At 48.9% G+C, this 27,135-nt stretch overlaps 1 protein-coding gene across 1 annotated transcript in view; it reads left to right on the forward strand.

Moving 5' to 3' along the window:
- The window catches only part of Wdfy4 (WDFY family member 4), a 229,913-nt gene that overhangs the window by 199,729 nt on the left and 3,049 nt on the right, over window positions 1–27,135 (forward strand). The window contains 14 exon segments of the mRNA XM_040747730.1: window positions 190–232; window positions 1,185–1,304; window positions 3,537–3,654; window positions 4,577–4,686; window positions 12,802–12,955; window positions 14,976–15,067; window positions 16,366–16,578; window positions 17,157–17,307; window positions 18,254–18,438; window positions 19,188–19,325; window positions 19,327–19,347; window positions 22,533–22,712; window positions 23,427–23,609; window positions 25,494–25,578. Coding sequence (XP_040603664.1) covers window positions 190–232; window positions 1,185–1,304; window positions 3,537–3,654; window positions 4,577–4,686; window positions 12,802–12,955; window positions 14,976–15,067; window positions 16,366–16,578; window positions 17,157–17,307; window positions 18,254–18,438; window positions 19,188–19,325; window positions 19,327–19,347; window positions 22,533–22,712; window positions 23,427–23,609; window positions 25,494–25,578 — 1,793 coding nt within the window.

Consider the following 27,135-nt stretch of genomic DNA (forward strand, 5'->3'; position numbering starts at 1 on the left):
CAGGGTCATGCAAGAAGAGCCTAGAAAACGATTGTTCTGTGCTGGCCTCTGAAAGCTGTCCCGTGCTTGTGGTAGTCTGGGGGATTTCCAGAATGCCCTGCCCCATCCCCAATTCCCCAGGAAGCCCTATCTCCCGTGCTCATGTTCGTGTCTTAGGATATTTGGTCACACTGGTTTTCTGTATCACAGGAGACACCCAGGTTTCGATAGGACCATGCTGCAGAAGTGGCAGGTACAGTCATTCACCAGTGGTGGTGGTGGTGGTGGTGGTGGTGGCAGCGGTGGTGGCGGTGGCAACGGTGGTGATCGTGGGGCCCCCTGCAGGATGTAAGCAGAAAGGAGCCAGTGCTGGCAAGAGGAGGTGTGCCACATACTCAGGAAGGAATTTGGTGCTTTTAATTTGCCAAACTCTACATCTTTCTCTGACAAGATCTCAGGGATAGAAGATTTGTCTCTGAGCACTGGAGTAGGAACTGGAGGGTGCATGGGAGCCTCTGAGTGCATACATTTTCCCCTCCTTGAGGATGGACACACATACACATGCTGGGGAGAGGGGGTGTCATACATGTCACTTCCTAGGAAGACACGCATGGCTCTAGCACAAATGAGCCAGCCACTGGTCTGCGTCCCTCAGTGAAGAACAGACCCCAAAGAGGTCAGTCCTGCAGATGTTCCCACATGTAGCCCCTGTCTCCATTCGTGCATGGTCAGCTTTAGCCAGAGAGCCCCTGGGTGTTGTCCTAATAGAGCAGAGAGGGAGAAAGCCTTTCCCAGAACACCAGAGGGAGAGTAATAAGGGCTCCTTTCTCTGTAACTCCCGTCTTTCAGTTCAGTTTTCTGACGGTGAAAGGGTCAGCTATGGGGGTCACCCCCAGCATTGGTTCTGGCAGCCAACCAGCGCTTGAGCGTCCTGCTTGAGCGTCCAGATGGGAGCAAGCGTCCGCTTTGCTTTGGATTGCTGGTCTACTCTCCTTTGGCCAGCACAGCTTCCTAAAGATGCTTGCTCCCGTTCACAGCAGTGGGTGCTAGCCCGCACTGGCGCTGGCCGGCTCCAGCACAAGACGTAGACAAACAGCCGAGGTGCCGCCTGCTCATTCTTGCCCTGGAGTCTAGGTTTCCTGTCGGGGGCTGAGGGTTAGGTCCCCGTGGCCTCAGAAGGGCATGCGATGTGTTTTGTTTGACAGAAAAGAGAGCTCAGCAATTTTGAATACCTCATGTACCTCAACACCCTGGCTGGAAGGACCTACAATGACTACATGCAGTATCCCGTGTTTCCCTGGGTCCTCGCTGACTACACCTCAGAGGTAGGTGTTCTCCGGGACAAGCCCCAGGGGTCCTGGGGCTTCCCAACCCTGTCGTGAGTGTACAGAACCTTACTGTGAGGTTCAGCTCCCTGGGCCTCAAGGCTGCCAGGTCCTCCTGAAGTCATGGCAGTCTTTACCTGGGCTCCTGCCCCAGGTCCACCAGTGGGATTGTCAATACGAGTGTGGTTGTGTTAACCAATACGTGGATGACTCGAGCCTCAGAGGGCTTCCTGTCACCTCTGAAGGAGACTGCGGCCCATCCGCTGAGGTGCTGCTGCAGGCCAGCATCGAAGATGCTGAGCTCACAGTGAGCCTGTTCGTGGGATTTCTTCCTAGAATCCGTTAGGTGCAGAGAGAGGGAAAAGGAGCTAGAGGCAGAGAGATGAAGAGGAAAAGACGGTCACCCATTCTGTGTGTGTGTGTGTGTGTGTCTGTGTGTGTGTGTGTGTCTGTGTCTGTGTGTGTAAGGACAACTGGGCCATGGAGTAGGTCTGGGCCCTGATGCTACATTTATCAGGGGAGGTGCTGGGCAGTGTGTGAAGAACAGAGGTTTGTGAGTCTTGGGTCAGAGCAGCCTGACCAGTTCTGCCTGCCTATGCTTAGGAGAAAGAGCATAGGGTTTGGAGGGCGGTGCCTGAGTCTCCGGTGTCTTCCCATCCCCATGACAGTGAATGCAGCAGCCACACCTTCTTTCCTCACCGGCCACACCTTCCCTCCCCCCCACTAGTGGTCCACCTGAGACCAAGGCTTTACAAATACGAACCTTCAAAATCCAAGAATCAATCCATACTTGCAAAGTGGTGGTTTGCTTTATAAATATTTTCTTTTTAACACATACCTAGCATTTAAAATTGTGGTTACTTTCCTTTGTTTAAAAATTCGGGGACCAGGGAGAAAGCTCCATGTATTAGAGCACCTTCTGCACAAGCGTGAGTGTCTTGAGTTTGAACCCCAGGCACCCATGTACAAAGTGGGACATGGCTGGGTGTTCTGTAATCCCAGTATCAGCATGGCAGGGGACGGGGCAGTTAGAGAAGGAACCCCAGTAGCCTGTTAGCTAGTCAGTTGTGCCAGAGCAGTGAGCCTCTGGTTCAGTGAAGACCCGTAGATGCTTTATGTCACACATGAGGACATGGGCACCTGGACACTTGCATGCCTATACCCTGCACAGGCAACACACACACACACACACACACACACACACACACACGCACACACACACACGCACACATGCGCGCACACACACACTCATATTCACAGACACAGGCTCACACACATGCGTACACACACTCATATTCACAGGCACAGGCTCACACATATGCGTACACACAGACTTCTGAGCATCTGGGAACTTGGGGGAAAACAGGAGAGCTGACAGTCACGCTCACATACATGCTTACACACAGACATTCATACACACACACCCCCACGCACACACACACTGGGGACACTGGAGAAGTGTCCTGAGCATCTGGGAACTTGGGAAAACAGGAGTACTGGCAGCCATGAACCTCTCCCTGGAAACTGAGGAGGGGATGCTTCCCTTTTGTCCTGGCTGCTTTCTGCCAGTGTTTGAGGTTGTGACAGCACTGTCCCTTGATCAAAGGGCTGTGAGTCAGATGCAAGTTCAGGGATACTCAGTATTCCCACTGCCCCCCCCCCACTCGCTCCCACCCACAGACCGTGTCTCTGAAGACAGTGAAGTCCTTCTCATCCCCGCTGAGGTGAATTCTCAAGTCAGGAGCAGGGGCAGCATCATGTCTGAATTGTCCCTAAGATGGTGGACCTCAGAAAAGTGAGCATGTCCCTCTTATTCTCCCTGCCCCCCAACAAATGACTTCTAGCTTCCTAACAAATCCGTTTGACTCAAAGCAGGCCCCTGAAGTATTGCAGTAAGTTATTTGGTAAGGGCAACAGTTAAATCTTGTAGGCAACAAGAATTCTTTTGAGAGTCCCTTTCCAGAACCTGTTGGTTGTTTTCTGATTTGGGTCAAGTTGGAACAGGCTCAGCTTGATCCTGATCTTCCTTCCTCTCACTTCTCATCTCCCCCTATTAAGTCTTCCTGGATCACTGGCTTCAGGGCCATAAAACTCCAGGTAGCCAGCTAATCACCACAGGGGTTCAGACCAAATGACAATAAACCAATAAAGGGAGCCATAAAACTAAAGAGCGTGGCTCCTGGGGCACCAGGGGCCTGGGGGAGTTAACTCAGCTTCACATCTGCCTTCTAGATGTTGAACTTGACAAATCCCAAGACTTTCCGGGATCTATCGAAGCCAATGGGGGCTCAGACCAAGGAAAGGAAGTTGAAATTTACCCAGAGGTTTAAAGAAGTTGAAAAGATTGAAGGTGGGTACACGCTTGGTTTTGACTGATTGTATATGTGCCTGTGCGTGCGTGTTCATGCATGGGTGTACACAAATGTGTGCAGTTCTGTTCTTCCCAACTTCTTGAAAAGAGCAGTAATGGCTTAGTTGGTCACATAGTCTCTCAGTGATGGTACTTAAAGAGTTCTTCAATCCTGGCGTTAGCATTGTGATTGCATCACCTGGAAGAACTTGTGAATGACACTAAGGTTCAGGCATCACCTTTAGAAGTTTAACTAAGGGGACTGGAGAGATGACTCACCAGTTAAGAGCATTTCCTGCTCTTGCAGAGAACCCCAGTTTGGTTCCTAGCACCCACAAGGCTACTTACCTGTAACTCCAGTTCCAGGGTATCCAATGCCATCTTCTGACCCCTGTAGAGTAGACATTGCTCCTATTTCATTCACTTAAATGAAAGCAAAACACCAATAAGCAAAAAATAAAAAGAAATATTTTTTTAAAAAGTCTGTGGCAAGGCATACCCTGGGCGATTTTATTGTCATCCTGAACGGAAAAACATATGCTGAGAACTGTCAACATCTAAGGGTGGGGAGATGATGGGGGGAGCTGAACTCATCTAGTGTTTCTGTATGACACGGTCCTTTCCAAAGGACAGAGCAAAGAAACTCCAAGTCTAAGCAACTTATCGACCTTTAAATGATAGAGTCTACCTTTGACTGACGCTAGAATTCAGTCCTCAAACTTTGCACATGCGTACATCACCTTGACAATTCTTGCTGCGTTTGTGTGCCGTCCGGCCTATTAGTGCCTTACTGTTTTTCTTGTGTCTACTTGCTGCCTGAATTTCAATAAAGGCATTTTAAAGTACTATTCTCAAGCACAGGGAAGCCTGTCTGCCGCCGTCAGGTGGGGCAGCCATCCTCAAGCATGTCTTGTCGTTGTAGGAGACATGACCGTCCAGTGCCATTACTACACGCACTACTCCTCAGCCATCATCATTGCTTCCTACTTGGTCCGGATGCCACCCTTCACACAGGCCTTCTGCTCCTTGCAGGTGAGCTGCTGCCGTTTCCCTGAACACACTGGCATGCACACGCAAGTCCCAGGCTTGGATAAGGAGGTATCTCCTCTGAAAACCCAAACCTTAACTTGATGATGGTTCCTACACTTGTAGGAAGGCTGGTTTTTTGGGGGAGGGGGCAGTTTTTTGCACATCTGTCTGATTTGCATTTTTAAAAAATCCTAAGGAGAAATAAGAAAATCCCCTGTGAGGAAAAATGTAAAAATTTAATACAAATAAGATAGAGTAGAAAAGATAAGTAGAAACTGTTGAGACTAAAAATGTCACAGTCACAGATCCATAAAGAGAAGGGACAATGAGTGTCAGAATGCATAGATCTGTGCTAACTACAAATGAAAGGTTCCATGGGACAAAGTAGATTACTTGAAGTAAAAACAAACAAACGACAACAATAACAAAACCCCAGCTAACCTAGTAAAAGAAACTGGCCATCTCACCCATCCATAAGCTAACAAGCCATTTCCTTGTCAGGCTTCACAAATGAAAAGGCAGATATCTAACCAAGTCTGGTTCTGGATACCCAGCGACTTCCACCTGAGCAAGGACATACTAGAAAGTTATCCGTGTCTTCTCTGAAATTTAAGTTATCTGAGTCACCTATGTCGCTGACGATGAACCAGTGCTGGGGTCCCGGATATGGGGGATCTCAAAGTCAGAGTCCCCTGTGGGCAACACTGGGGCAGTGCTGAGATGCTCTTCATCTCCCTTTGGTGTAAAACCCTTCACTGGCCTCTGTCACCCAAGGACCCTGTTCAGACGCAGAGATTGAAATGTGGAAAGCTTTGGGTAGCCCCGCTTGAGCCCACTGGTTGAACCCACTGTAGAGAGACCGTATTACAAGGCTGAGTTCATGACTGACATGATCACCACCTTGTAATGGTCCTATGAGAGAAAACCATGGACCTCATGATCAGGGGCCCACTGAGCATACATGACCTCATTCTAAAAGTTGAGACTTATCTCAGAGAAGTTTTAGTGTCCCAGAAACTGAGTTTGGATCACTCATAAGACATTAACCCCCGAGAGACAAGAGCCACCTTTAGCTGGCACTAAAGCATTGCTGATCCCTGGGAAAGAATGGAAAGGGCAGGCCAGGCATCTTCTCCAGTAAGGAGTGAACCCCTTACATCATTTGTTTCTTGGCACAGGTTCCCCTCTCCCTGACTATGTGGCTTGTCTAGACTTTGTATAACCCCCATCTCTGGAAATCCACTCAAAAATAATAAGTGTTCTTCCCCTGGGTCTTTCTCATGCAACAACCATTTTAAGTAAGTTTAGTTTGGAGAATGAATGGTCCCAGAGCTGTACCCCATGCCAGAAATCTCATCCAGATGTTGCTCATTAATCTACAAGAAATGATGATCACTGTTGCTGATGATAATGATGGATTCTGCTGCGGCTTCCCAGCCAGGGAGCTGAAATCATCAAATGTTCAGGATGCTTTCATAGCTTCCCCTTGGCCCTCCTGACAGATGCGTTAAAGTCAGAAGTCCCAGCTCTACTTGTTGCAAAGGATCTTTCCACACGGGGGAGAGATGGAGTAGAATAGAGACAGGCTGTGCTGTGAGATCTACAAACCTGCCACTAAATAGATACAAATATCCCATGTGCTATGTTGCCTCTGGAAATGAGGATTGGTTTAACACAAATCCCTGGGTCATCCAGAAGAGCAAGTGGGAAAACATAAGGAAAGCCCCTAGCTCTAGTGATCAACCCTGGATACAGTCCCTCTTCCCTCTGTGACCAACCAGATCTGATCTGAGCAGAGCCAAGCTTGTTCGAGCTGGTCTCCTCTGAGCTAAAGTCTTTTAAGGCAGCTTGGACTGCCAGAGCAGAATGAGCCAGGTTCAACAGGTTCTGCAAAGCCCACAAGAGCATTTGGAGAACGGTTACTCTGATGTAAATCGTTAGTATGAGCTTATGTTAGCTAGTAGGCTTCACTAATAACTAGTTAAAACTAGTTTGGGATGGTCTAACCCAGGGTGAGATGATCAGAGACACCTTTTTATGCTCTTGGGAGGCACCTGAGTAATTGTTAGTGTGACCCCACTGGGAATCCCAAGTGTGACTCTCAGTGTTTTCTGGTCCAGGCTTGAATTTGGTAATCATGTGAGCTTTCTGTGTAACCACTTTGTCCTGGACATTTAAGTGACTTTTCAAGTTGATCATCACTGACCTGAAGAACCAGCCATCCTTTTCCTAGAACAAAACAATAACATTTTTAGTTCTTTCTAAATGGATGAGTACAATGGCCACATCTGCTGAGGGAGTCCTTCCTGGCCCTTACCAGATCTCAGAAGGAATGTTCTAGCAACTTTTGTTTCATTTCATCTGTCTCTTAGGGTCAAGCCTGTTTCATCTCAAGAGACTTTTGCCCACCCTTGTCCATGGTGATAGGAAGGATTGCCCCCTCCCTGTGGTCTCACCCACCAGAGAATCTGACTTCTAAGTTGGCTGGGGATGAGTTGGCGGGAGGAGAGTGGGTAGGTTCCAGGATGCCTGCAGAGAGGCCTTCTGCATTTGAGGGAGCCAGTATGCTTTGTGTGAGAGCATGCTCTCCATTCTGAGCTGAGAGACTCTGCCGTTCACCGACTAATGTGAGTGATTGACTCAGGGTGCTGAGTACGTGTGTGTGTGTGTGTGTGTGTGTGTGTGTGTGTGTGTGTGTGTGTGTGTGTGTGTGTCCTTCTGGCTCTTCCATCTGATGTTGACTGAATCATTGCATTTCTCTGGGATTTGGTTTCCTTATTCATGAGATGAAGACGGAGGGTAAGAGGCTACACCTGAAGTCCATTTCATAACAGCACTAGTCTGGAACACTTATTAAGTACCTACTGTTGTTCCAAATGGTGCCAAACACCTTACGCTTACCATTAAAATGTGTAAATATTCGGACTGTGGCAAAGTGCACATCACGTAGTACCTCCCCTGCAGCTGTTTCAAAGCATACTGCTGAGTGGCATGAAGTACCATAGTGCCGTGCTGCTGAATGTGTCATGGAGCGCATTGCGTGCCACACGTGGTACGTGCGTGGCACATCTTTTGTGGCCTGCTGAACTGCTGGCAGACTGGCATGGGACACTATGGGCACCATGCCCAGCTCAGCATGTTCTGAGTGGTGTGGGCAACACCAGGATTTTCAGTTTCAGGACTTCAATGTACTGTGTCCTGACTCTGCATAAGAGGCTCTTTACATCCCTGTGGTTAAATGCTATTATATTTAGAATTGAGGTTCCTTTAGTATTGATGTGTTTGTCTTTCTACTCAAACTTGTCAATACAGTGATAGATTTTTATAGTCTAGGAAATATGGAATGATTGCTCATCCACAGGGTTGGTTCCAGGATCCCTCCCCGATACTGACATCAGAGGATACTCAGGTGACATATAAAAGGTCATCGTATTTACATAGAACCTATACATCGTCCCATATACTTTAAACTACATCTAGATTATTTACAATGTCCACTCCATGCAGATATCCTATAAACAGTTGTAATACTACATGGTTCAGAGAACTGAGAAGAAAAATAAGTCTCTTAATTTGGGACAGCCATCATCTATTAAAGTATCTCCCATCCATGGTTGCATCTTTGAATGTGGATCCCTCAAATATGGAGTTCCAACTGTAGATGCTTGTGTTGTGTGGTCTGAGCAGGTGGAATGTTTATAAACTGTGACCAGACTTGTGCTGGTCATGTACTCTATTGTTCCCTCACTTTTTTTCTGGGAGAACGGACTACTGTATTCAGGGTGATTAGCAGGTATCCTACCTTAATGACAATCCCAGTATTCTACAGTTCTCATGAGCCTGTCCATGGTGATCCAGGGTCTATGAGCATCCTGAAAGCTGAGCCATTGTGAGGCCACACCCCTGCTGTAATATCTGAGCCTTGGCATTTGTTTCTGCCCTAGCAAAAGCACCATCTATTTTCAGGCCTAAGACGAGATCTAGCGTGGGTGGTGCCCAGCAAGGCAGCCTGTTCCCAGCAAGGACACAGTGTGGTGGCAGCTGCTGTATTTAATAAGAAAAGGAAATAAAGCGCTGTGATAATTAAGTCCCACCCCTGTGAAGTCAGCTGTTACCAGCAGTGGGGAAGGGTTTTCCAAACTACCTGAGGCGAGATGGCGGGGGCTTGATGCTAGGCAGATACTGACTTCGGAACTGAGAACCCTGGGGTAGACTCTGCCTGGGCTCTTACCTCCGGGCTTCAGGCAGGTACCAGGGTCACAGTAATTTGAGGAAGACAGAGAGCCTGTGTCAGTCACCATACCTCTGTGGACTCTACATGATGCCTTCACAGCTCACAGGTAGGTTCCTGCTCCCAGGGCTGGACTAGAAAACTTCCAGTCACACTTTAAAGGTATTACCGGGACATGAAGACATGATGCCTTCAAGGTCCCAAACTGTGACCTGGTAAGAATTCTTCAGGATCTCTAGTATGGAACAATGTTGATTGTATGACTTTAGCTGGGAGTGCTGGAAAGGGTACACATGGTATTGTTGAATGGGCCCAGATAAAATGGCCCTAGACTTTCTCCTCGGTAGCTGTGTAACCGAGCTGTAGTTTCTCAACCCTTTTCAACTCCTGCCTGCTGCAGATGGAAGCTTGGCTTAGCTCATGGCTACACACCCACTCACAGCAAGAAGTATGAGTGTCAACGGGCTTTCAGGGTCACTTCCTTGAGGGAAAGATGCCATCCTATGGAAGAGAATAGTGGCTGCTGTGGGTGAGACCAATCCTAATTGAGACCTTCCCGAAGGCCACCCATAGCGCTGCATTTTGGAGTGGGATGTCGAGATGGACTGTTAGCTGAGCCCCATGGGATACTCAGGCAGCTTCCTCTTACCTGCTCACTCTTTCCTCTTGGTCCTATGGGCTGCCCTGACAATGCCCCTCTTGCTTCCTGTCCCCATCTTAAGGTGTCTTCGCCTTTGCTACCCTCTGGTTTCTGTCCCAGGCACTGGAGGATCCTGCCCCCAGCACTCTATCTTTTGTTTCTAGGAATTCCCACTCTGTTTCTCTTCATTCGTTAAGGGAGTCCCTGATTTTCTTCTCACATACTCTGAGTCTGTATCCTGAGACTGGGATCCCTCCCTAGTCCCTAGAGTATACAGGAGAAAAGATATAGGGCTGGAGCTGGAGAGATGACTCTGAAGTTAAGAGCACTGGCTGCTCTTCCACAGGACCCGGGTTTGACTCCCAGCGCCCATGTGGTGACTCACAGCCTTTTATAACTTCAGTTTCCAGGGATCCATGCCTCCTCCATTGACCACTGCAAGAACACGGTGCACACACATATATGTGCAGACAAAAAACCCATACAGATAACTTAATAAAAATTTTCAAAAGATACAGGGCTTATCATCTTGATACTGCTTTCTTTTTTACCTAGTGTGCCACCTGAGGGGTGGTATATCTTTTTACCTAGTGTGCCACCTGAGGGGTGGTATATCTTTTTACCTAGTGTGCCACCTGAGGGGTGGTATATCTTTTTACCTAGTGTGCCACCTGAGGGGTGGTATATCTTTTTACCTAGTGTGCCACCTGAGGGGTGGTATATCTTTTTACCTAGTGTGCCACCTGAGGGGTGGTATATCTTGCCTTCTCATACACACATTCACTTGGGCATAGGGGATGGGAGATTAAAGAGATTTTTAAAACTCATATTCACCCTACAAAGTAAGCGCTGAAATTCATACCTGAGTCAGCTTAATTCCAGAGCACAGCATTCTGTAGCATGACACACTGTCTGGTGGACAGATGGTGGTTGAAATTAGCTGACACAAGTAAGCAGGAGCACGGCTTACATGACGCTTCCAAACCATTGAGAAAAACGCCTCCAGCGTTAACAGGTCATCATCCTGCTCACAGGACCAATCTAATTCCTTAGCTAGATGCGAGTGGGCCTCCTTGCATCAGTCCCTCTTGGATTCCATAAGGATATCTAGGGGCTGAAAGATGGCTCCATGGTAACCAGTGGGCACTGCTCTTGCAGGGGACCTGAGTTTGATCCCTAGTGCCCATGCTGGGAGGTTCACAATTGCTTGCAGCTCCTGCTCCAGTAGAGCCTATTGCTTCCGCCGGCTGTGAATGTGAGCATTTGTGCATGTGTCTACACTAAAAATAACAAAATAAATGTTAATAGAAAAGAAAATCCGTGAGTCACATGTCCTTGAACACATGTAAGGTTTGTGTTTCTCCCGAGTATGAGCCCAAATTGAGTGTTTTTCCCCTGACCTCCCCTTCCTGCCTTTCCTGCCTATGCTTGAGAGGGGCTTAAGAATATCATGACTAAAGGGTTTACCCAGGGACAATGGCAAACTAAGGAGTATTGCTTTCAGCAGTGTGCATTATTTTCCAGGGTAAGTTATTTATAATCTATGTACTTGCCCAAGGATCAACATTCCCCTGATTGTAACAGTGTTCGAAACTGCCCTCGTCATGTCCTTGCCTCTCCACTACCTCACTCATAATTTTAATTTGTATCTTTCAATACTGCTGAGCATTATTGACATAAATGAGCAAGATACCTCAGATAAACTTATGATCCCCGCTATATTCAGAATATGTTTCTAGTGTTTGTCCATGCGTGTGATACCGTGTGTGTGAACCTTTTGTCTCTGAGCTCTGTCGCCTTAGCTCGGATCCACCGCCTTCTCTAGTACTGAGCTTACGTAATTGACCTTCATGCCCTATTTTTGCTGGCTGTTTGGATGCCCATTATTCATGGCATGCAGGATCCCCGCTGGACGGCCTAGAGGGAAGGCTCAGCTGGGGAGCTCTTGCCAGCATCTTCTTCCTCCCCACCCCAGGCTTCATGTTGCTGTTGCTTCCTCCCTGTGGTGGTGGACTTTCCTCCTGCGGTCACTCTGCAAGGCTGAGCCTCGCAGCCCAGGGCTTCTCCACCCTGTCCTGTCTTTTGTCATCTCTGCTGCTCTGAGGCTGACTGCCAGCAGCTACTGGAGTTATGTCAACCCACACACTCACAATACGAGCAACAAAGCAACTCTACTTTTTCTTCTAGGGAATTTGGTGTTTTCTTTTGTATTGCAGAAGTGAGAAAACCCATTAATTTTGAAACAAATGTATGCAAATACATTTATTAATATAGGAAATAGGAAAATCAGTTATTGCTTCCTTTATAAATAATACAGGCTTAAGTTTTAAAGATATTACTTTTGCTAAAATGCATTAGACAGCTGTGAAAAAAATAACATTTTTCTTTGTGGTAATATCTTTAACCAGATTTGTAGCACTAACAATATTTCCTATGTATATATTATTTTTATTTAATACAGGTAATCTTTTTATTACCAAATCATATTGTTTCTCAGGAGATTACCATCAGCACTTATAAAAGCTGCAAAAGGAAAAATGGGACCAAGAGAAGACATCAATCTCCCGCGATGTGAGGCTCAGGCTGCAGATTAAATACACAAAGCTCTTAATACATTTCAATGAGTGACTCGTTAGGTGCAGATTTATTTAGATTTCCCCATTTCATTTCTATTTCCATTTCCATTCGATGGTGGACACTGTCTCCTAATTTTAACACAAAGTGACCTGGGGGGGGGCTGTGCGTTACGGTTGAGACCTCTTGGGGACCAGGATATCTTAGTGTTCCTGTCCCTGTGCAGAAAATGACCTATGGTGGACTAACACCTCTGGCTCAGAAAATGGATCACCCAGTCCTTGTCCACCAGGTTCCCCAGGGTGACATGCCTTAGGCATGTGGTAGGTCCTTCTCTCCCAGAAAGAGCTGAGTCCTCTTCAACCCTCGGCCCCCACACAGTAGGCCACGTTCCAGAGATTTCCTTAGGAACTGGCAGGGCAAAGCACGCCCTTTACAGTTGTACCCATGGGCTTGACCCCAGTCCTGGCTTTCACTGCTTTGACAGCCTTGGGGACATCAGTGCACCCTGAGTGTCAGTTTTCTGCTCTGTAAAATGGAAGTGTTACTTCATTCCTGACTTCAGAGCTCCTTCCTTGGAGGCTGAATGGACAGAGGGACACACACACACACACACACACGCGCGCGCGCGCGCGCGCGCACACGTGGCTTCATGTCACCCTTTCTCCCACAGGGCGGAAGCTTTGACGTGGCTGACAGAATGTTCCACAGTGTGAAGAGCACATGGGAATCTGCCTCCAAGGAGAACATGAGTGACGTCAGGGAGCTGACTCCTGAATTTTTCTACCTGCCTGAGTTTTTAACCAACTGTAATGCAGTGGAGTTTGGTGAGTAAGGTGTGGGAAAGCCTGGTGAGCCCGAGGCCAGAGAACCTAGGATTTCTCCTACAGGTCTCAAGGGAAACATTGTTTCATCAGTACCTTTGATGGAAAACTCACCAGGCCACTGAATCAGGACCAATGCACCGGGGTGAAGTCTGCTGGGTGACAGAGCATTCTTGCAAAAGTGGCTTCCGAGGAAGGATGCTGGGTCTCAGGCTTCTAGGACAGCACCAAGTACCTACCTTGGGCAGGAGCTTTTCTCGGAGGATGCTGGGGCTCCATCTGTAGTCGCCAGCAATCTAGAACCCTTGCTGATGGCTTAGGCCTAGCTCTGCCTACCCACATTCTGGCCTCGGGCTCACCAGCCTTGTTTCCGCTGTGTCTGACTGCTGAGTGGCACACCCTCTGTCTTGCATCCCAGGATGTGTCAGGCCTTCTTCCAGCTTCAGAGAAGGCATGGATGCTCACAGAGGCCTGGGGGCAGCCTCTGGAGTCTGTCCCGTAACTGTGTGTGAGAGCAAGGTGGAGCAATGTGCTGAGGAGAAGCATGGTCAGAGCAGGAGCAGGGTGTAAGCAAGCTCTTTAGCCAGGTCAGGAGAAGTCGTGGGGGCTGCAGACAACACCTGGAGGCAGGTATTAGCATCCTTCTGGCCCATTCCCAAGGCGTCCCCTTTTCCTTCAAGCAAGGGTTTGAACCTCGAGTCAGGCCAAGTGAGATCATTTCCCACAAAGCCTCATGGGGTTTCCAGGCCTGGGCATGGAGCCACGGTGCTGTAGAACACCTGAAACTTCTCCAGTCCTGGTCCAGCCAGCCAGCTTGCCATGGGTCCTTAGTGAGCTTGTTCTCAGGCAGGTCCTGGTCAGAAATGGACAAGCACAAAGGCTAATTTCCAGAAGGCATGGTGAGGCCTAGGGTGTGGGAGGTAAGTTGGAGAGCCATGGAAGCTGAGAGGCGCTGGCAACTCTGAGACGGAGCATCAGGCAGGCTTCACCTCTGCCTATGGAGGACAGCTGTGTTCTCCGAGGAAGATGTGACAGGCTCAGATGAAGGAATGGCAGGGTCAGAGACAACCAGGTGTCATCGGGAGCCCCTACTGCATGCAGGCAGTATGTGGCTTGTCCTAAAGACACGTGCCACACGAGGAGGCGGTGGGAGTTAAGCTATAAACAAAGAAGTGAAGCTGTTAGGCTCTGAGAAGTCCTGTAAGGGAAACAGTCAGGGCCATAGTTTGAGAGTGAATTTGAGGCACCTGTGTTATTCTGGCTGCAGGAAGAGCCTGGAGCTGAGTCTGGGTGATGAGACAATGAGCACAGCCTGAACGCCTGAGACCAGGGGGAATGTTGTTAGCTTGCGCTACTAGTGCTAAGGGGTTTCAGGCCAGACCATAGGAGCATTGCTGAGCACTGGCCATGCTAGTATTACTTCGTGTGTGCTCCGTGCTTGCTTATCTCATCCTGTGTCAGCCCTGCAAGGCTTTGTCAGCACATTCACTCTCACGGATGGAGAAACCGAGTCCAGAGAGGTCAGATAGCTTGTTCAAAGTTGGCAGCCGATCAAGAGGGGAGGCTTGGGTTGGAAGCCAGGCTCCTCCTCTTAACTGTCTCGGGACTTGCCGCTAAAGGCCCACGGTGATTGGCTGGAGACTTAGGAGGATGCTGTGTGCCAAGAACTGGGTTATCATCAGCATGTTCTGTTGCTTCAGTCCCCAGGCGGAAGGCACACACGTGCACACACACGCTAGTGGCGAGGAAGAGGCCCCGACAGTGGTGACAGTAAGACCCTGTGGCTTGGAGTAGCTCTAGTGGTGTTTGGGAAGCCAGGGGGACCTCATGAAGGACGCCAACTCTAAGGTCCAGCAGAGGAAGACTGGGGCTCTCTAGGTAGAAGTGGCAGGAAGCAGCGTGGTCTGGTGGGACCCAGCTCGCGTTTGAGGGGATGGCGGCTGCAGACAACACGGACTTGACGTCTTTTGCTTTCGGACCTTCTGAGGCCTCACGTACGCCTACTGTTTCCTCTCGCACTCAGGCTGCATGCAGGATGGAACAACCCTGGGAGACGTGCAGCTCCCTCCCTGGGCTGATGGGGACCCAAGGAAATTCATCAGTCTGCACAGACAGGTGAGACACTCTCGTCCACCCCGATGTGTACTTCAGACCCCCTCAGGCTCCATGAAGCTTTCTGTCTCACTGCTGGCGACAAACCTTGTGGCTTTGATGGCTGGAGAGACCAGGGAAGGGACAGCATCAGGGAAGTTTGCGTTCCTGGATGTTGAAAGACACCGGTTTGCTATGGTTGTACTAGGCTGCTGTGTTGGGCATCATGACAGGAAGTGCCATGTTTCCATCTGACCCACCAGTATGTCCTCAGTATAGCTCAGAGATGGTTTAGGAGACTCCATGGAGCTTTCACCTGTGGTGAAATATTATTTATGATTTATTAAAGCTTTCCTGAGTAACTCAAGCTATAGAGATAAGGCAGTGGTGGTACACACCTTTAATCCTAGGACTCAAGAGACAAAGGCAGATGGATCTCTCTGAGTTCAAGGCCACCCAGGGCTATATGAGATTGAGTCAGTCTAAAAGAGTAACAGCGCTCACATCTTCAATACCAGCACTGGAGAGGTATAAAATATACCGGCAGGGTGTTCAGAAGCCAGTCTTAGCCAGCCATGTGGAAGAGAGCATAGCAGTATGAGATTGCAGTCTGAGGCTTGGTGGAACCAAGATCACCTTTCAGTCTGAGGCAGAGAGGTAAGAGCTAGTGGCCGGTTGCTTTGCTTTTTCTGATCTTTGGGCAAGTTTAATAAATCATAAATAATATGTCATCACAGACACCTACCACAGGGTTTCCCACCAGTGGAGACCACCGAACCTGCATTCAGAAACCCTGATGAGGATGGATACCACCTGGGGACGCCTGTCTTGGGTCACACTTCTTCTGGGTTAGCTAAAGGAAATGAACATGTGCTCAGCATAAGTAGTCTTCAAAGAAACGTATTCAGACCAGAAGGAGATGCTGCATCACACCTACAATAATAAAAACTGTGCTGTGCGTGTTTGTAAGCCCAGTGGTAGGGGTGTGAAAACAGAAAGACCCTTGGGGCTCACTGGGGTCTAGACAGCTCTGCAAATTCCAGGTCCATGAAAGACCTTGCCTTAAAAAAAATAAAATTAAATAGAAAATATTTAAAGGAAGGGGGTCAGCATCTGCACATAGGTGCCGGCAGTAGTCCTCTGACCCCCATATGCACACGCACACACATACACATACACACACATACACACACACACACACACACGCACACACACACCTACGAGCACACAAATACATCCCCCCACACAGTGGATTACATTTGGAGAACTGAGTTTTTAAAAGGCATTAGTTGGGATTTCATGCTCTTTGGGATTTATTTCAGGCTCTGGAAAGTGACTTTGTCAGTAGCAACCTCCACCACTGGATAGACCTAATTTTTGGGTATAAGCAGCAGGGACCGGCTGCTGTGGAGGCGGTGAACACTTTCCACCCCTACTTCTACGGGGACAGAATAGACCTCAGCAGCATCAGTGACCCCCTGATCAAGAGCACCATCCTGGGCTTCATCAGCAACTTTGGACAGGTACCCAAGCAGGTAGGCACGGCAGGCCACGTCATCTATCTTGCTTTACCAAGAGAGTGGACAAGCCTGGGAAAGGGGACAAGGATGGTCTATCCTGTTAGTGAAGGTGGTGGTGGGAAGGGAGGACCATCTGCAGTGTTCAGAACCCTACCCGCTGACCTGAAGAGGTAGGACGACGTCATTAACATGGGACAGATGCTGTGCTCTTCCATGACATGTGTGATAGATACTATGATATTATTACTGTATTTTCTACTGTTTTTCCTAATGAGTTGAGATGTGGAGCAACTGAAAATGCCCTCCTGAGGACATCCTTAGCAAGCTCAATTTTTGCCCAGGAGACTGGAGAGAGAAGAGAATTGGCAACCAGGAGAGCTTGTTCTATGACTTAGAGAATATAGTGGCCCCTCTCTGAGCCTCAGGACCTTAATCTATAACATCTGAGGGCCCTACACTCCAGTTCTGTTGGAGGAAGACCAGCCCTGAGAGTGCCCAGAGTAAGGGCACAGCTGTGATGTGCATGGTGGTGACTCCTCTCTAAGGCATCAACTTCCTAATGACCTGTGTGGTGTGTTTGTATACATCTCCAGATCTTCACTAAGCCCCACCCATCCCGGAACACCACAGGGAAACCTCCAATGCCTGGAAAGGATACCTCCACCCCCGCGGGCCCCCCAGGCCACTCACAGTCCTTCCTCTACAACCTGCCAGCGCTGAGACCTTCTCAAGTCACAGTCAAAGGTGATTACCTGGGATTGCGTTACCTCACGGTTCTCTCTTGAGAGACTGGATCCCTCTAGGATGGCGGTTCTCAACCTTCCTAATGCTGTGACCCTTTAATTCCGTTCCTCATGCTGTGGTGACCCCCCCCACCATAAAATTATTTTGTTGCTACTTCACAGCTGTAATTTTGCTATTGTTATGAATTGCAATGCAAATATCTAACATATAGGATATACACGATTCCTGTGAAAGGGTGGTTTGACCCCCTCCAAAGGGGTCATGACCCACAGGTTGAGAACCACTGCTCTAGGAGTTCAAGGACACAGACTTGGGAAGAAGTGGGCTTCACAATGGCTATCTGTAAATAGAGGTTTCTCCATCCCACCCTGTCCTGCAGCTGCTTCTAAATAATCACTCAGAGGCTTAGTGTTAATTACAAAACACTTGGCCAAACGGCTCAGGCATATTACTAGCTAGCCTTTCCTTTTAAATTAACCCATTTCTTATTAATCTGCTTTTGCCATGCATCTCATGGCTTTACCTGTGCTCTAATACATCGCGTTCTTCCTGCTGCTGGCTGGCATCTCTTCAACTCCGCCCTTCTCCGCCCTTTATCTCCATTTGGCTTTCCTGCCTAGTTCCATTCTGCCCGGCTACGGGCCAGGTCAGATTTTATTATCAGCCAAAGACAGTGACATACATTCAGGGGCTATCCCATAGCAGCTGTCTCCAAATTCAATGGGTATTGGAGAGTGCTCTCTGTTCTGGAGGTATGTAGGACTTCTAGGTTAGACCCTGGCTTCTAAGACCCACATGTCTGTCTGTCTGTCTGTCTGCCCCTCTCTCTCTTTCTCTCTCTCTCACACACACCCTTTCTCTCTTGCATACACAAGTCTTCCCTCTGGGCCCAGGGACAGCGGGTGCTTTCCTCGCTGCCTGTGTCACCATACTCACTGGGGAGCAGATATGTACCTCTTCTCTCTAGGGTCAGAATCCCCAAAGGGGGCCATTGGCCACATCGTCCCTACCGAGAAGACTATCCTGGCAGTGGAGAAGAACAAAATGCTGCTGCCGCCCCTCTGGAATAGGACCTTCAGCTGGGGCTTTGACGACTTCAGCTGCTGCCTGGGGAACTACGGCTCTGACAAGGTGAGAGCAGGTGGCGGGGGTGGGGGGAGCAAGGGCAGGGTTCTGGGGTCCTGACCCTCTCCCGGGTAACTTCAGGCTGGCTGAGCACACTGTCACCGTCACAGCCGACTCTGCCGGGTCACGGAGCTGCACAAAGCCTATCCAGATGTTCATTCAGTCTGGATGGGAGTTCCCGGGCTCCGACCCGATGAGAGCAGCTCAGGCTGAACATCTAGTAGCCTGCAGAGAACTCTCTTCCTCTCTGCTTAATGGCCCCATCCGACCCTTCTGCTTTCCAGTTGTCTCTGCCCTTTTCACAGACCTTCCCTACCCAGATTCCCCGCCTACCCCACACGATTACACACAAGGGATGCTCTACAACCCGCGTTTCTAGCTCTTCTCATTCTAACCTGGCCCCAACGGCTGCCAGAGGCAATCGTCAACACTAGCTCCCAAAGTCCCCTTCCCAGACTTGCCACTGTCTCAGGCTGAGCTGCACCCCACCCCAACTCCAGGGGTGTTTGCAGCATCTGGGTAGCTGGGCAAGGTGTCTGCCTGCTCGTCTCTCCCAGCTCCTCCATGGGGACAGGTCTAGGATGGCCTAGATTCAGTCACTGGAGCCTGGCTGTGGAACCCGGAGCACAGTCCCCCATTCCCTGGGTACCCTAGGTTCACCTGTGTGCTCCCTAATTCTCTGACCGGGTTTCTCAGTGTCTGCTGGCCCTGTGTCATCATTCATTCCCCCCCCCCCCCCCCAACCCGTCTCACAGATCCTGATGACATTCGAGAACCTGGCTGCCTGGGGCCCCTGTCTGTGTGCCGTATGTCCGTCCCCTACAATGATCATCACCTCTGGGTCCAGCACGGTGGTGTGTGTGTGGGAGCTCAGCCTGGTCAAAGGTCGCCCAAAAAAGCTTGCGCCTCAGGCAGGTAAGTACCTCTCGTAGGCGTGCTTTCTCTGGTAGCCATGGTGCAAAGCACGTCCAGGCTCACTGTTAGGTGAAAGTCTTGCCTTTCTCTGGAGCATGGGGCACAGGAATGGAAGGCAATCCACAGCTGTCATTTGGGAATGGTTTCAATCCTTGGGTAGAGCTGATGAGGAGGCAGAGCAGGCGCCTCCATGGAGGCCCCGACTTAGTGCAGGAGGCTGGGGGCGCATGCAGCTGCTTCCATGATGCCCAGGGCCAGGGAAGTGAGTCTGCTGGTCCAGGTGATGCTTTAGGGCATTTTCCCTGGATGCCCACACACATGGTCACAAGCATCACCTACTTTACCTTCTAACAGTCCCAGGAAAGAGAACCATTGTCATCTCTACAGTCTGGGTTAAAAAAGAAAAAGCTACAGGGAAACTAAGTTGTTCCTCCCAGTGCATAGACCCAGAAAAGGGAATTTTCCAGAAGGGAGGTGACTGATGTGAATGGAGACCTTCAGCTGCTCCTCAAGGGGATCTTCCCTTGACCTGTGTTCCTAGAGGTCATGATGAAATAGGTTCAAAACGGTTAGGAAAGTGTTTGTCTTTGAAGATATGAAACATTAAAGACAAATTTAAATTCACTTTAAGAATAAGAAATTCTCTGCTTTCCCTATAAAATTTTCCATCATTGTATACTATCAACCCCTATATGCATATTTATACCTTTCTGAGTCTTATATGGATATTTTTGTTCCATTTTCAGCCAGCTTATCAAATTGTTTTCCTTTTTCTATAGCCTGTATAATTTGCATTTCAATTGTTCCAGATGATTCCATTTCCATAAAATTACATTTCAATTGTTATGTCACTATACCATGGTTTAATAAACCATTTCTTCTAAAACTAGACAATTAGGTTATTTCCAACTTTTAACCATTCTCAACAGTGCCACAGAAAACATGTTATATATATATATGCTGTTTGCTTCTGACTAATTGTTTCCTTATGATGTATTTCGAGGAGAATTACTAAGCAAAGACACAGAGTTTTCCAAAAATTATTCTAAAGCTCTCCAGTGCCATCATCAATTTATTGAGACCCACCACCTCACCCCAATCGTCATCATGGAGAATTGTTTTGAAAGGTTTTCTTTTATTGTGCTGTATTTGTATTTTGCTACTTAGATATAAGATGATATAATTGACATGCATTTTGCAAAAAAAAAAGAATGAAGAAAAAAGAAAAGAAAGAGCCCACTGGGTGCACATTTAGAACTGCTGGGCTCTGCTTCTATTTTCTTGCCTTCCCAGACGGCAGGGTGCTGGGTGCCACCTGATGTTACAGAACCTTGGACGGCAGCAACATGCCTATATAGGCAGTGTCATACCCTATCATGCACACTGGCCCTCTCTGCACAACATAGACTAACTCGGTTCTGTAATGCAATCTGTGTTGCCACTCAGGCTCAGAGCTGCTCTTTCTGAAGCCCAAACCCTCCATCAGGGTGTCTTTGCCCGTGTCCTTTGGAGATGTTATATCATCGGTGGTGAGAGCTTAATCATCAGACTCAGGTCATTCTGGAAGATCGAAGAATTCTTACCAAACCTCTTCCTTCCTCTATTTATTCCCGTGCTCTTGGGACAAGTCAAATCTTCAGTGGGTCATGTCCAGAGATTTGCCACGACCATCTGGTTGGTGTCACATTAGGCTCCGTTGAGGACAAATGAGAACTTGTGACAAAATTTTTAATAGCTGTGATCAGGCAAAATGACATCTTTGAAAAACGATGACACAAATGAGTGAGCAGTTTGTCTCTGCCAGGGCTTGAACTCAAGCCATTGTTGATCCAGGCCAACTTCCACACTTGTGGCTGATTCCAGGGAATGTCAGGCAGAGAACCCCCTCAGGCTTTCTGGGTACTCTCTGGGATGCTTAGGATAGATCCTCACCATAGCCAGGAGCAATAAGCCTAGAAGGAAGTTGGACCCTTAAGCTGTCTTCACAGAAAGAGTAGTCTTCACAGCCATCCATGAATCAAGCCTGAAGGCCAGGAGCAAATGATCCAAACTAAGTCCCCCCAAGACAGGCTGTGCACTCATATCCGCAGGTCTAAAAAAGTCATGTTTTATGGCATCAAGATAATTCAGTGGGTAAAGGTGCTCACTGCCAAGCATGTCAGCCTGAGTTTGATCTACATCTTTAGTCAGACACAGTGGCTCTTGCTGATAATGCTACACTGTAATCCCAGTTTAGAGTGGAGGTTTATGAGTTCAAAATTGGCCCAGGCTATGTCACCAATAGCCCTTTCTCAATACAAAGTGACAAAAGGTTGAGTATTGTTTTGAGATTGTGATTTGTTTTTTATTCTTCTCTCATATTGTATACCTGAACTGCAGTTTCCCCTCCCTCCACTCCTCCCAGGCCCTCCCCTGCCCCTCTCCTTTACCCATCCTCTCCCAGGCAACTCAGTATGAGGAAAAGGGTCCCAAGAGCAGGCGAAAGTGTCAGAGACTCACTCAAGCCCCACTCCCTCGTTAGGAGTCCCGCAAGAACACCAGACACACAACCGTAGCAAACGTGCCGAGGCCCTAGCTCAGACCCACGCAGTCTCTGCGATTGCTGCTTTGGTGTCAGAGAGCCCCTACGAGCCCCGCTCAGTTGATTCTGTGGGCTGTGCTGTCTTGTAGTCTTTCTTCCCAATCTGGTTCAAGGACTTCTCTGTGTCTGAGTCTCCATAGCGTGGTACACCACCCACTTGAGTATGCGTGAGATTTCTTGGTTGAGAGGTAATGCTGATTCCAGGGCTCCATCAAGAGTTTCTGATTTAGAAGGCTGGGGGCATAGCCACTAAGATCCAAGATTTGATGGGGCTGCTGGTCTGGGCACATACTTTGCCATTTGAAACCTTCGCATGCTAACAGTGCTAGGGACTGCTTCAGATGACTACAAAGGGACTATCACTTCTCCCCAGAAAACCTCAGGTCCTAGAAGTGGATGCCACCAATAGGCCAACACATGCACTTCACCTGACCCCTATACACACACACATACACTCGAGTGCTCACACACGTACACGCACACTTATCTGTAAAATCGTTGACTCACTCTGTTTCCTCCTCTGGGACCCAGAAGCAGAGGCAGCCTCCTAATAGCTATACCATGAGTTTCTCTCAAAACCGCTGGTGATGCCTCCTGTTCCTAGGCCTTGTATGGACACACCCAGGCTGTCACATGTCTGACAGCTTCGGTCACCTTCAGTCTCCTGGTGAGTGGCTCTCAGGATCGCACTTGTATCCTATGGGACCTGGACCAACTCTCTCGCGTGACCTGCCTGCCTGTCCACCGGGAAGGGATCTCAGCCATTGCCATCAGTGATGTTTCGGTAAGACCCTCTCCATTTCTTCATGTCAAGATATAAATGAATCTTTTAGGTGACATTAGGATGACCTCTCTCCGAGTGTTACTTCTGAAAGGACATTGCAAGGTTCTATGAACCACTTGCTAACCCTGCCACCTGTGTATACCATCCTCCACTAGATGAAATCTAAAATTTCTTCACATAGGCAGTGCTAGACAGCCAATCAAAGGCCCCTTATCCAGAGAAACAAGAGTAGTCTTCACCCTGTCTTCTATAGAAGTCAAGATGTGGCTAGGCATCAGGATCTCGGAGGAGCCCAAAGCCTGGATCAGTGTCCTATGGCACAGGTTTATTTTGGCTCCATTTCAGAAGTTTTAATCTGTTCTCTGCTGGCTCTGTTGCTTGGGGCCTGCGTCAAGACAGAGAAACACTTAGAAGGGGCACAGCAGAGTAGAGTTGCTCATGGCATCCAGGAAATAGGGTGCCCAGAAAGGGCAGAGACAAGGTAACCCCTTAAAAGGTACACCTTCAGTGTCCCGTTTCTTCCAACCTGGAAAAACCTGGTTTCCACCACATCTCAGCTAAACTATGAATGTGTAAGTGGGTTGATGAGATTGGGAGCCTTGGGAGGAGATGTGAAGTTGGGGTACTTTGGTGTGCAAGCTGGGTGACTGAGCATGTGTTGTGGAAGCTACTGGTGAATCTTGAATATAATAAAACAAGCTCTCGTTGCCGCAGGGGACCATTGTCTCCTGTGCTGGGGCCCATTTGTCCCTGTGGAATGTCAACGGCCAGCCCCTGGCCAGTATTACCACAGCCTGGGGCCTGGAAGGGACCATAACGTGCTGCTGCATAGTAGAGGGACCAGCGTGGGATGCAAACCACTTCGTCATCACGGGCAGTAAAGATGGCATGGTTCGGGTAAGTGTGCTTGGGGCAGGATGTGTGCACCGGTGTTCACTGTGTTTATCTCATTCTGTCACGGCTTCCGCGGGTCGAGTACTGCACATGGAATTGGAAAATACTCCGTACTAGATGCCTACAGCAAATCAAGGGAAAGGTGGCACTTTTTTATACTTTTTTATAGCAAAGAGAAAATGAGATGGGGGTGGGGGGAATATGGTATTGTACAAATATATATATTATATACATATAATAAAGTGTTATAAGGTATGAATGGTGAATGGTCAAGTTCAGTAGATTATAGCACAATACTAAAAAAATACATAAAATGAGTCAACCCAATCCATTTATCCACCCACTAATCTATCTACTCACATATCCAATTGTTTATCTCTCTATCCATTGGCTATCCATAATTAACCCAAGCTTTTGTCCACTTTTCTCTTCATCCACTAATTCATTCCATCAAGCTATCTAACCGTCTATCCATCTACCCACTTATTTAACTCTTAATATCACGCCAAGGATTTCATATGAGCTACTGCAGGCACTTTTCATTGGGACACTCGGTTTTTAGAAAAAATTATGAAATGTTCTGCATGTGGTATGTGTCTGTACACACACACACACACACACACACACACACATTGAGCTTTAGAAAGGAGCTTCGGAATGCCAAGAAAAGAGGGAAACATCGGAGTCGGGATGAGATCAGCACAACAAGGCTCAGGTTGGTTTTTCTGAGGCTGGCAGGAAGGATAAAAGAATGATGGGGGACACAGGTTTGGTGGATATGATCTGAACCCTGATGAGAAAGAGGAGCCAGGGCGACTGAGCCAAGAGCGCCTCTTCTCTGAGTCTGCCACAGCACGTGTAGGAGTGACTTACTCAACCCTCATTCATTCCATGTAGTGACTGGGCTCCTGGAGCCTCCAACTCACAGCTGTGTGAGGCTCTGGGGAGCGCACAGGGACATTTGAACAGTTGCTGGACAGGAAGCCCAGGCCTGGCAGGTGAAAAGCCATCTGTGGTCATTCTGAGGGCTCTCACACACAAGGTGTAGATCAAACCCAGAGGACAGGTGGGCCCAGCGATGACGGCATAAGAACAGGAAGGCACTGAATCAGTGATGATAGGTCACATAGACGGTGGGGTTTAAGGCCTTGACTCAGCGATAACATGACAGATCAACGGTGGGGTTTAAGGTTAGATAAGGCAGGGGAGGGGTTGGGGAGATGGGTCAATGGCTTAAACACGTGCTCAGGCATGAAGACCTGAATTCATATCTCCAGCACCCATGTAAAAACTAGGTTTAAAATGAAAAGCGGTTTGCGTGTAAAATCCAGGCATTAGGAGGTGGTGACAGAGGCTTGCAAATTCACTAGTCTAGCTGAAATGGTACGTTCTTTAGTGAGAGATCCTGCTTCAAAACTTAGGAAGGAGAGTGAAGGACACCCAAAATTGACCTCTGACCTCCACATGCTTATACATGGGCTCACTTGCCTCCACACACACACACACACACATGTATTTGCCGCCACACGTTCAGGCACGCCCCCCCCCACAGGCACATGCCGTGAATGCACACACACACACACACACACACACACACACACACAGGCACACGTGCGCATGCTCACACACACAAAGAATGGATAAAGGGTTGCAGAAAAGGGGGGCAACCCCTAAGAGACTGGGGAAGACAGTGAAGCCATCCAGACTGCTGCAGGGGGAGCCGAACCCTAAATAACCATTTTCCTGACAGTAGCCCCAGAAGTGCGTCTCAGGGCACACCCCCATCTGTCAGCACCCCCACCATGTGTGAGGGAGTAGGGTGGGCCACCCTGACCCCGAAGACAGGAGAATTCTCCAAGACTGTGACGCGTTCTCTTTTCTGGGCAGATCTGGAAGACAGAGGACGTGAAGATGTCTGTTCACAGGAAGGCGGTGGCAGAGGAACCCTCCACGGAGCCTCTGAGCCCCAGAGGTACATACCTGAAGAGCTTAACCCTTGTATTCTCTCTCCCTGCCTTGGCACCAGGGCTGCAGCTCCACCCAGAGCTCAGAGAAGCCGTGGGATCTCCGGAAAGAGCACTCATTCTGAGATCCCATGCTTGGCAGGCGCAGCTCAGGGGCAGGACATTTCCATCTGTCACTGGGGAGAAAGCACGGTGGCTGGAGTGGATGCACCTGTGACAGTGGAATGTGACGTGGAAGGGTTTCCCACACAGCAGAGCAGGGAGCAGAACACTAGGCCAGGGCCAGCACTGGCTGTGACACTCACAGGGGCACCTTTCGTGACGTGTCCCTGCCAGGCAGTCCCCACCCCTTACAGGCTCTAGAGCTTTCAAAATGGTGCCAGGGGCTGCAGTCAGAGCATTCTAAACATGAGCCCCAGGGGCATTTCCGGTCCAGACAATGGCAGGGGGCAGGGCATCAGAGAATAGCCTGTGTCCTGCACGTATTTGGTGAACCACTGAAGCACTGTGAGAAACCCTGTTGTGTCCTCCATCGGACTCTGGTACTTACTGGACCGGGGGACGATGATTGGTGGGTGTCAGGGGCCCCGGGCTCTGGGGAGTACATATGTCCTCATGTTCTTCTTTGATGCTTTCTGGTGGTCCCGGAAAGCCAGAGTCTACATACAGTCCAGGACCTGCATACATAGCGGTTATCAGCCTGTATCTCCCAGTGAGGAGGAGCTAGATATATGGATGCCCCATTAGCCCCCATTATACCTCCTTCCCATTCAGCCAGGGCCTTACTACAAACATTCTGCCCCATCCTGGGACTCGGCCCAAGCCACTGAAAAGCTCAGAATTTCTGGAATATATCCACAACTGGAAATATCACAGAAATTCCCAAGTGCTATGCACAAAAATAAGACCACTGTCTGGTGACACAGTGTTCTTATTGTGGCTGATGAGACTGAAATGTAAAACCCTTCTGCAGTCTCTGGCAAGGCTATCACAGGGCTAAGATGTCAGAGAGCATGAGACGCTCTGCCCCAAACCCTTCTCATTCACCCCCTTTCTCCCTGCAGTCCTGCTCAGTAGATTTTATCAAGCTGCGCATCTTAGAGATAAGGAAACTGAGGCAGAGAGGCTCAGTAACTTGCCCAACGTTATCCCGAAAACCTGGCACCATTCTCACTTCTGCCACGATCCACAGTCACCCTGACTCAAACACAGTCACACCATCACCGTCACCGTCACCATCACCATCACCAGCCTCTCCTCTACAGCATCCACGGACATCCTGACTCACAGTCACACCATCCCCATCACTATCACATCACCGTCACCGTCACCATCACTATCACATCACCGTCACCAGCTCCTCCTCTACAGCATCCACAGTCACCCTGACTCAAACACAATCACACCGTCACCGTCACTATCACCATCGCCATCACTATCACATCACCGTCGCCATCACCAGCCCCTGCACTACAAACACAGACAGGTGAAGGCTTCAGCCTCAAAGCTGACATGGCTACACTTCCATCTACTCAGTCATCCCTGTCACCATCACTTCCTCCCCT

Source organism: Mesocricetus auratus, unplaced genomic scaffold, assembly GCF_017639785.1.
Source record: "Mesocricetus auratus isolate SY011 unplaced genomic scaffold, BCM_Maur_2.0 Super-Scaffold_100006, whole genome shotgun sequence".
Lineage (NCBI taxonomy): Eukaryota > Metazoa > Chordata > Mammalia > Rodentia > Cricetidae > Mesocricetus > Mesocricetus auratus.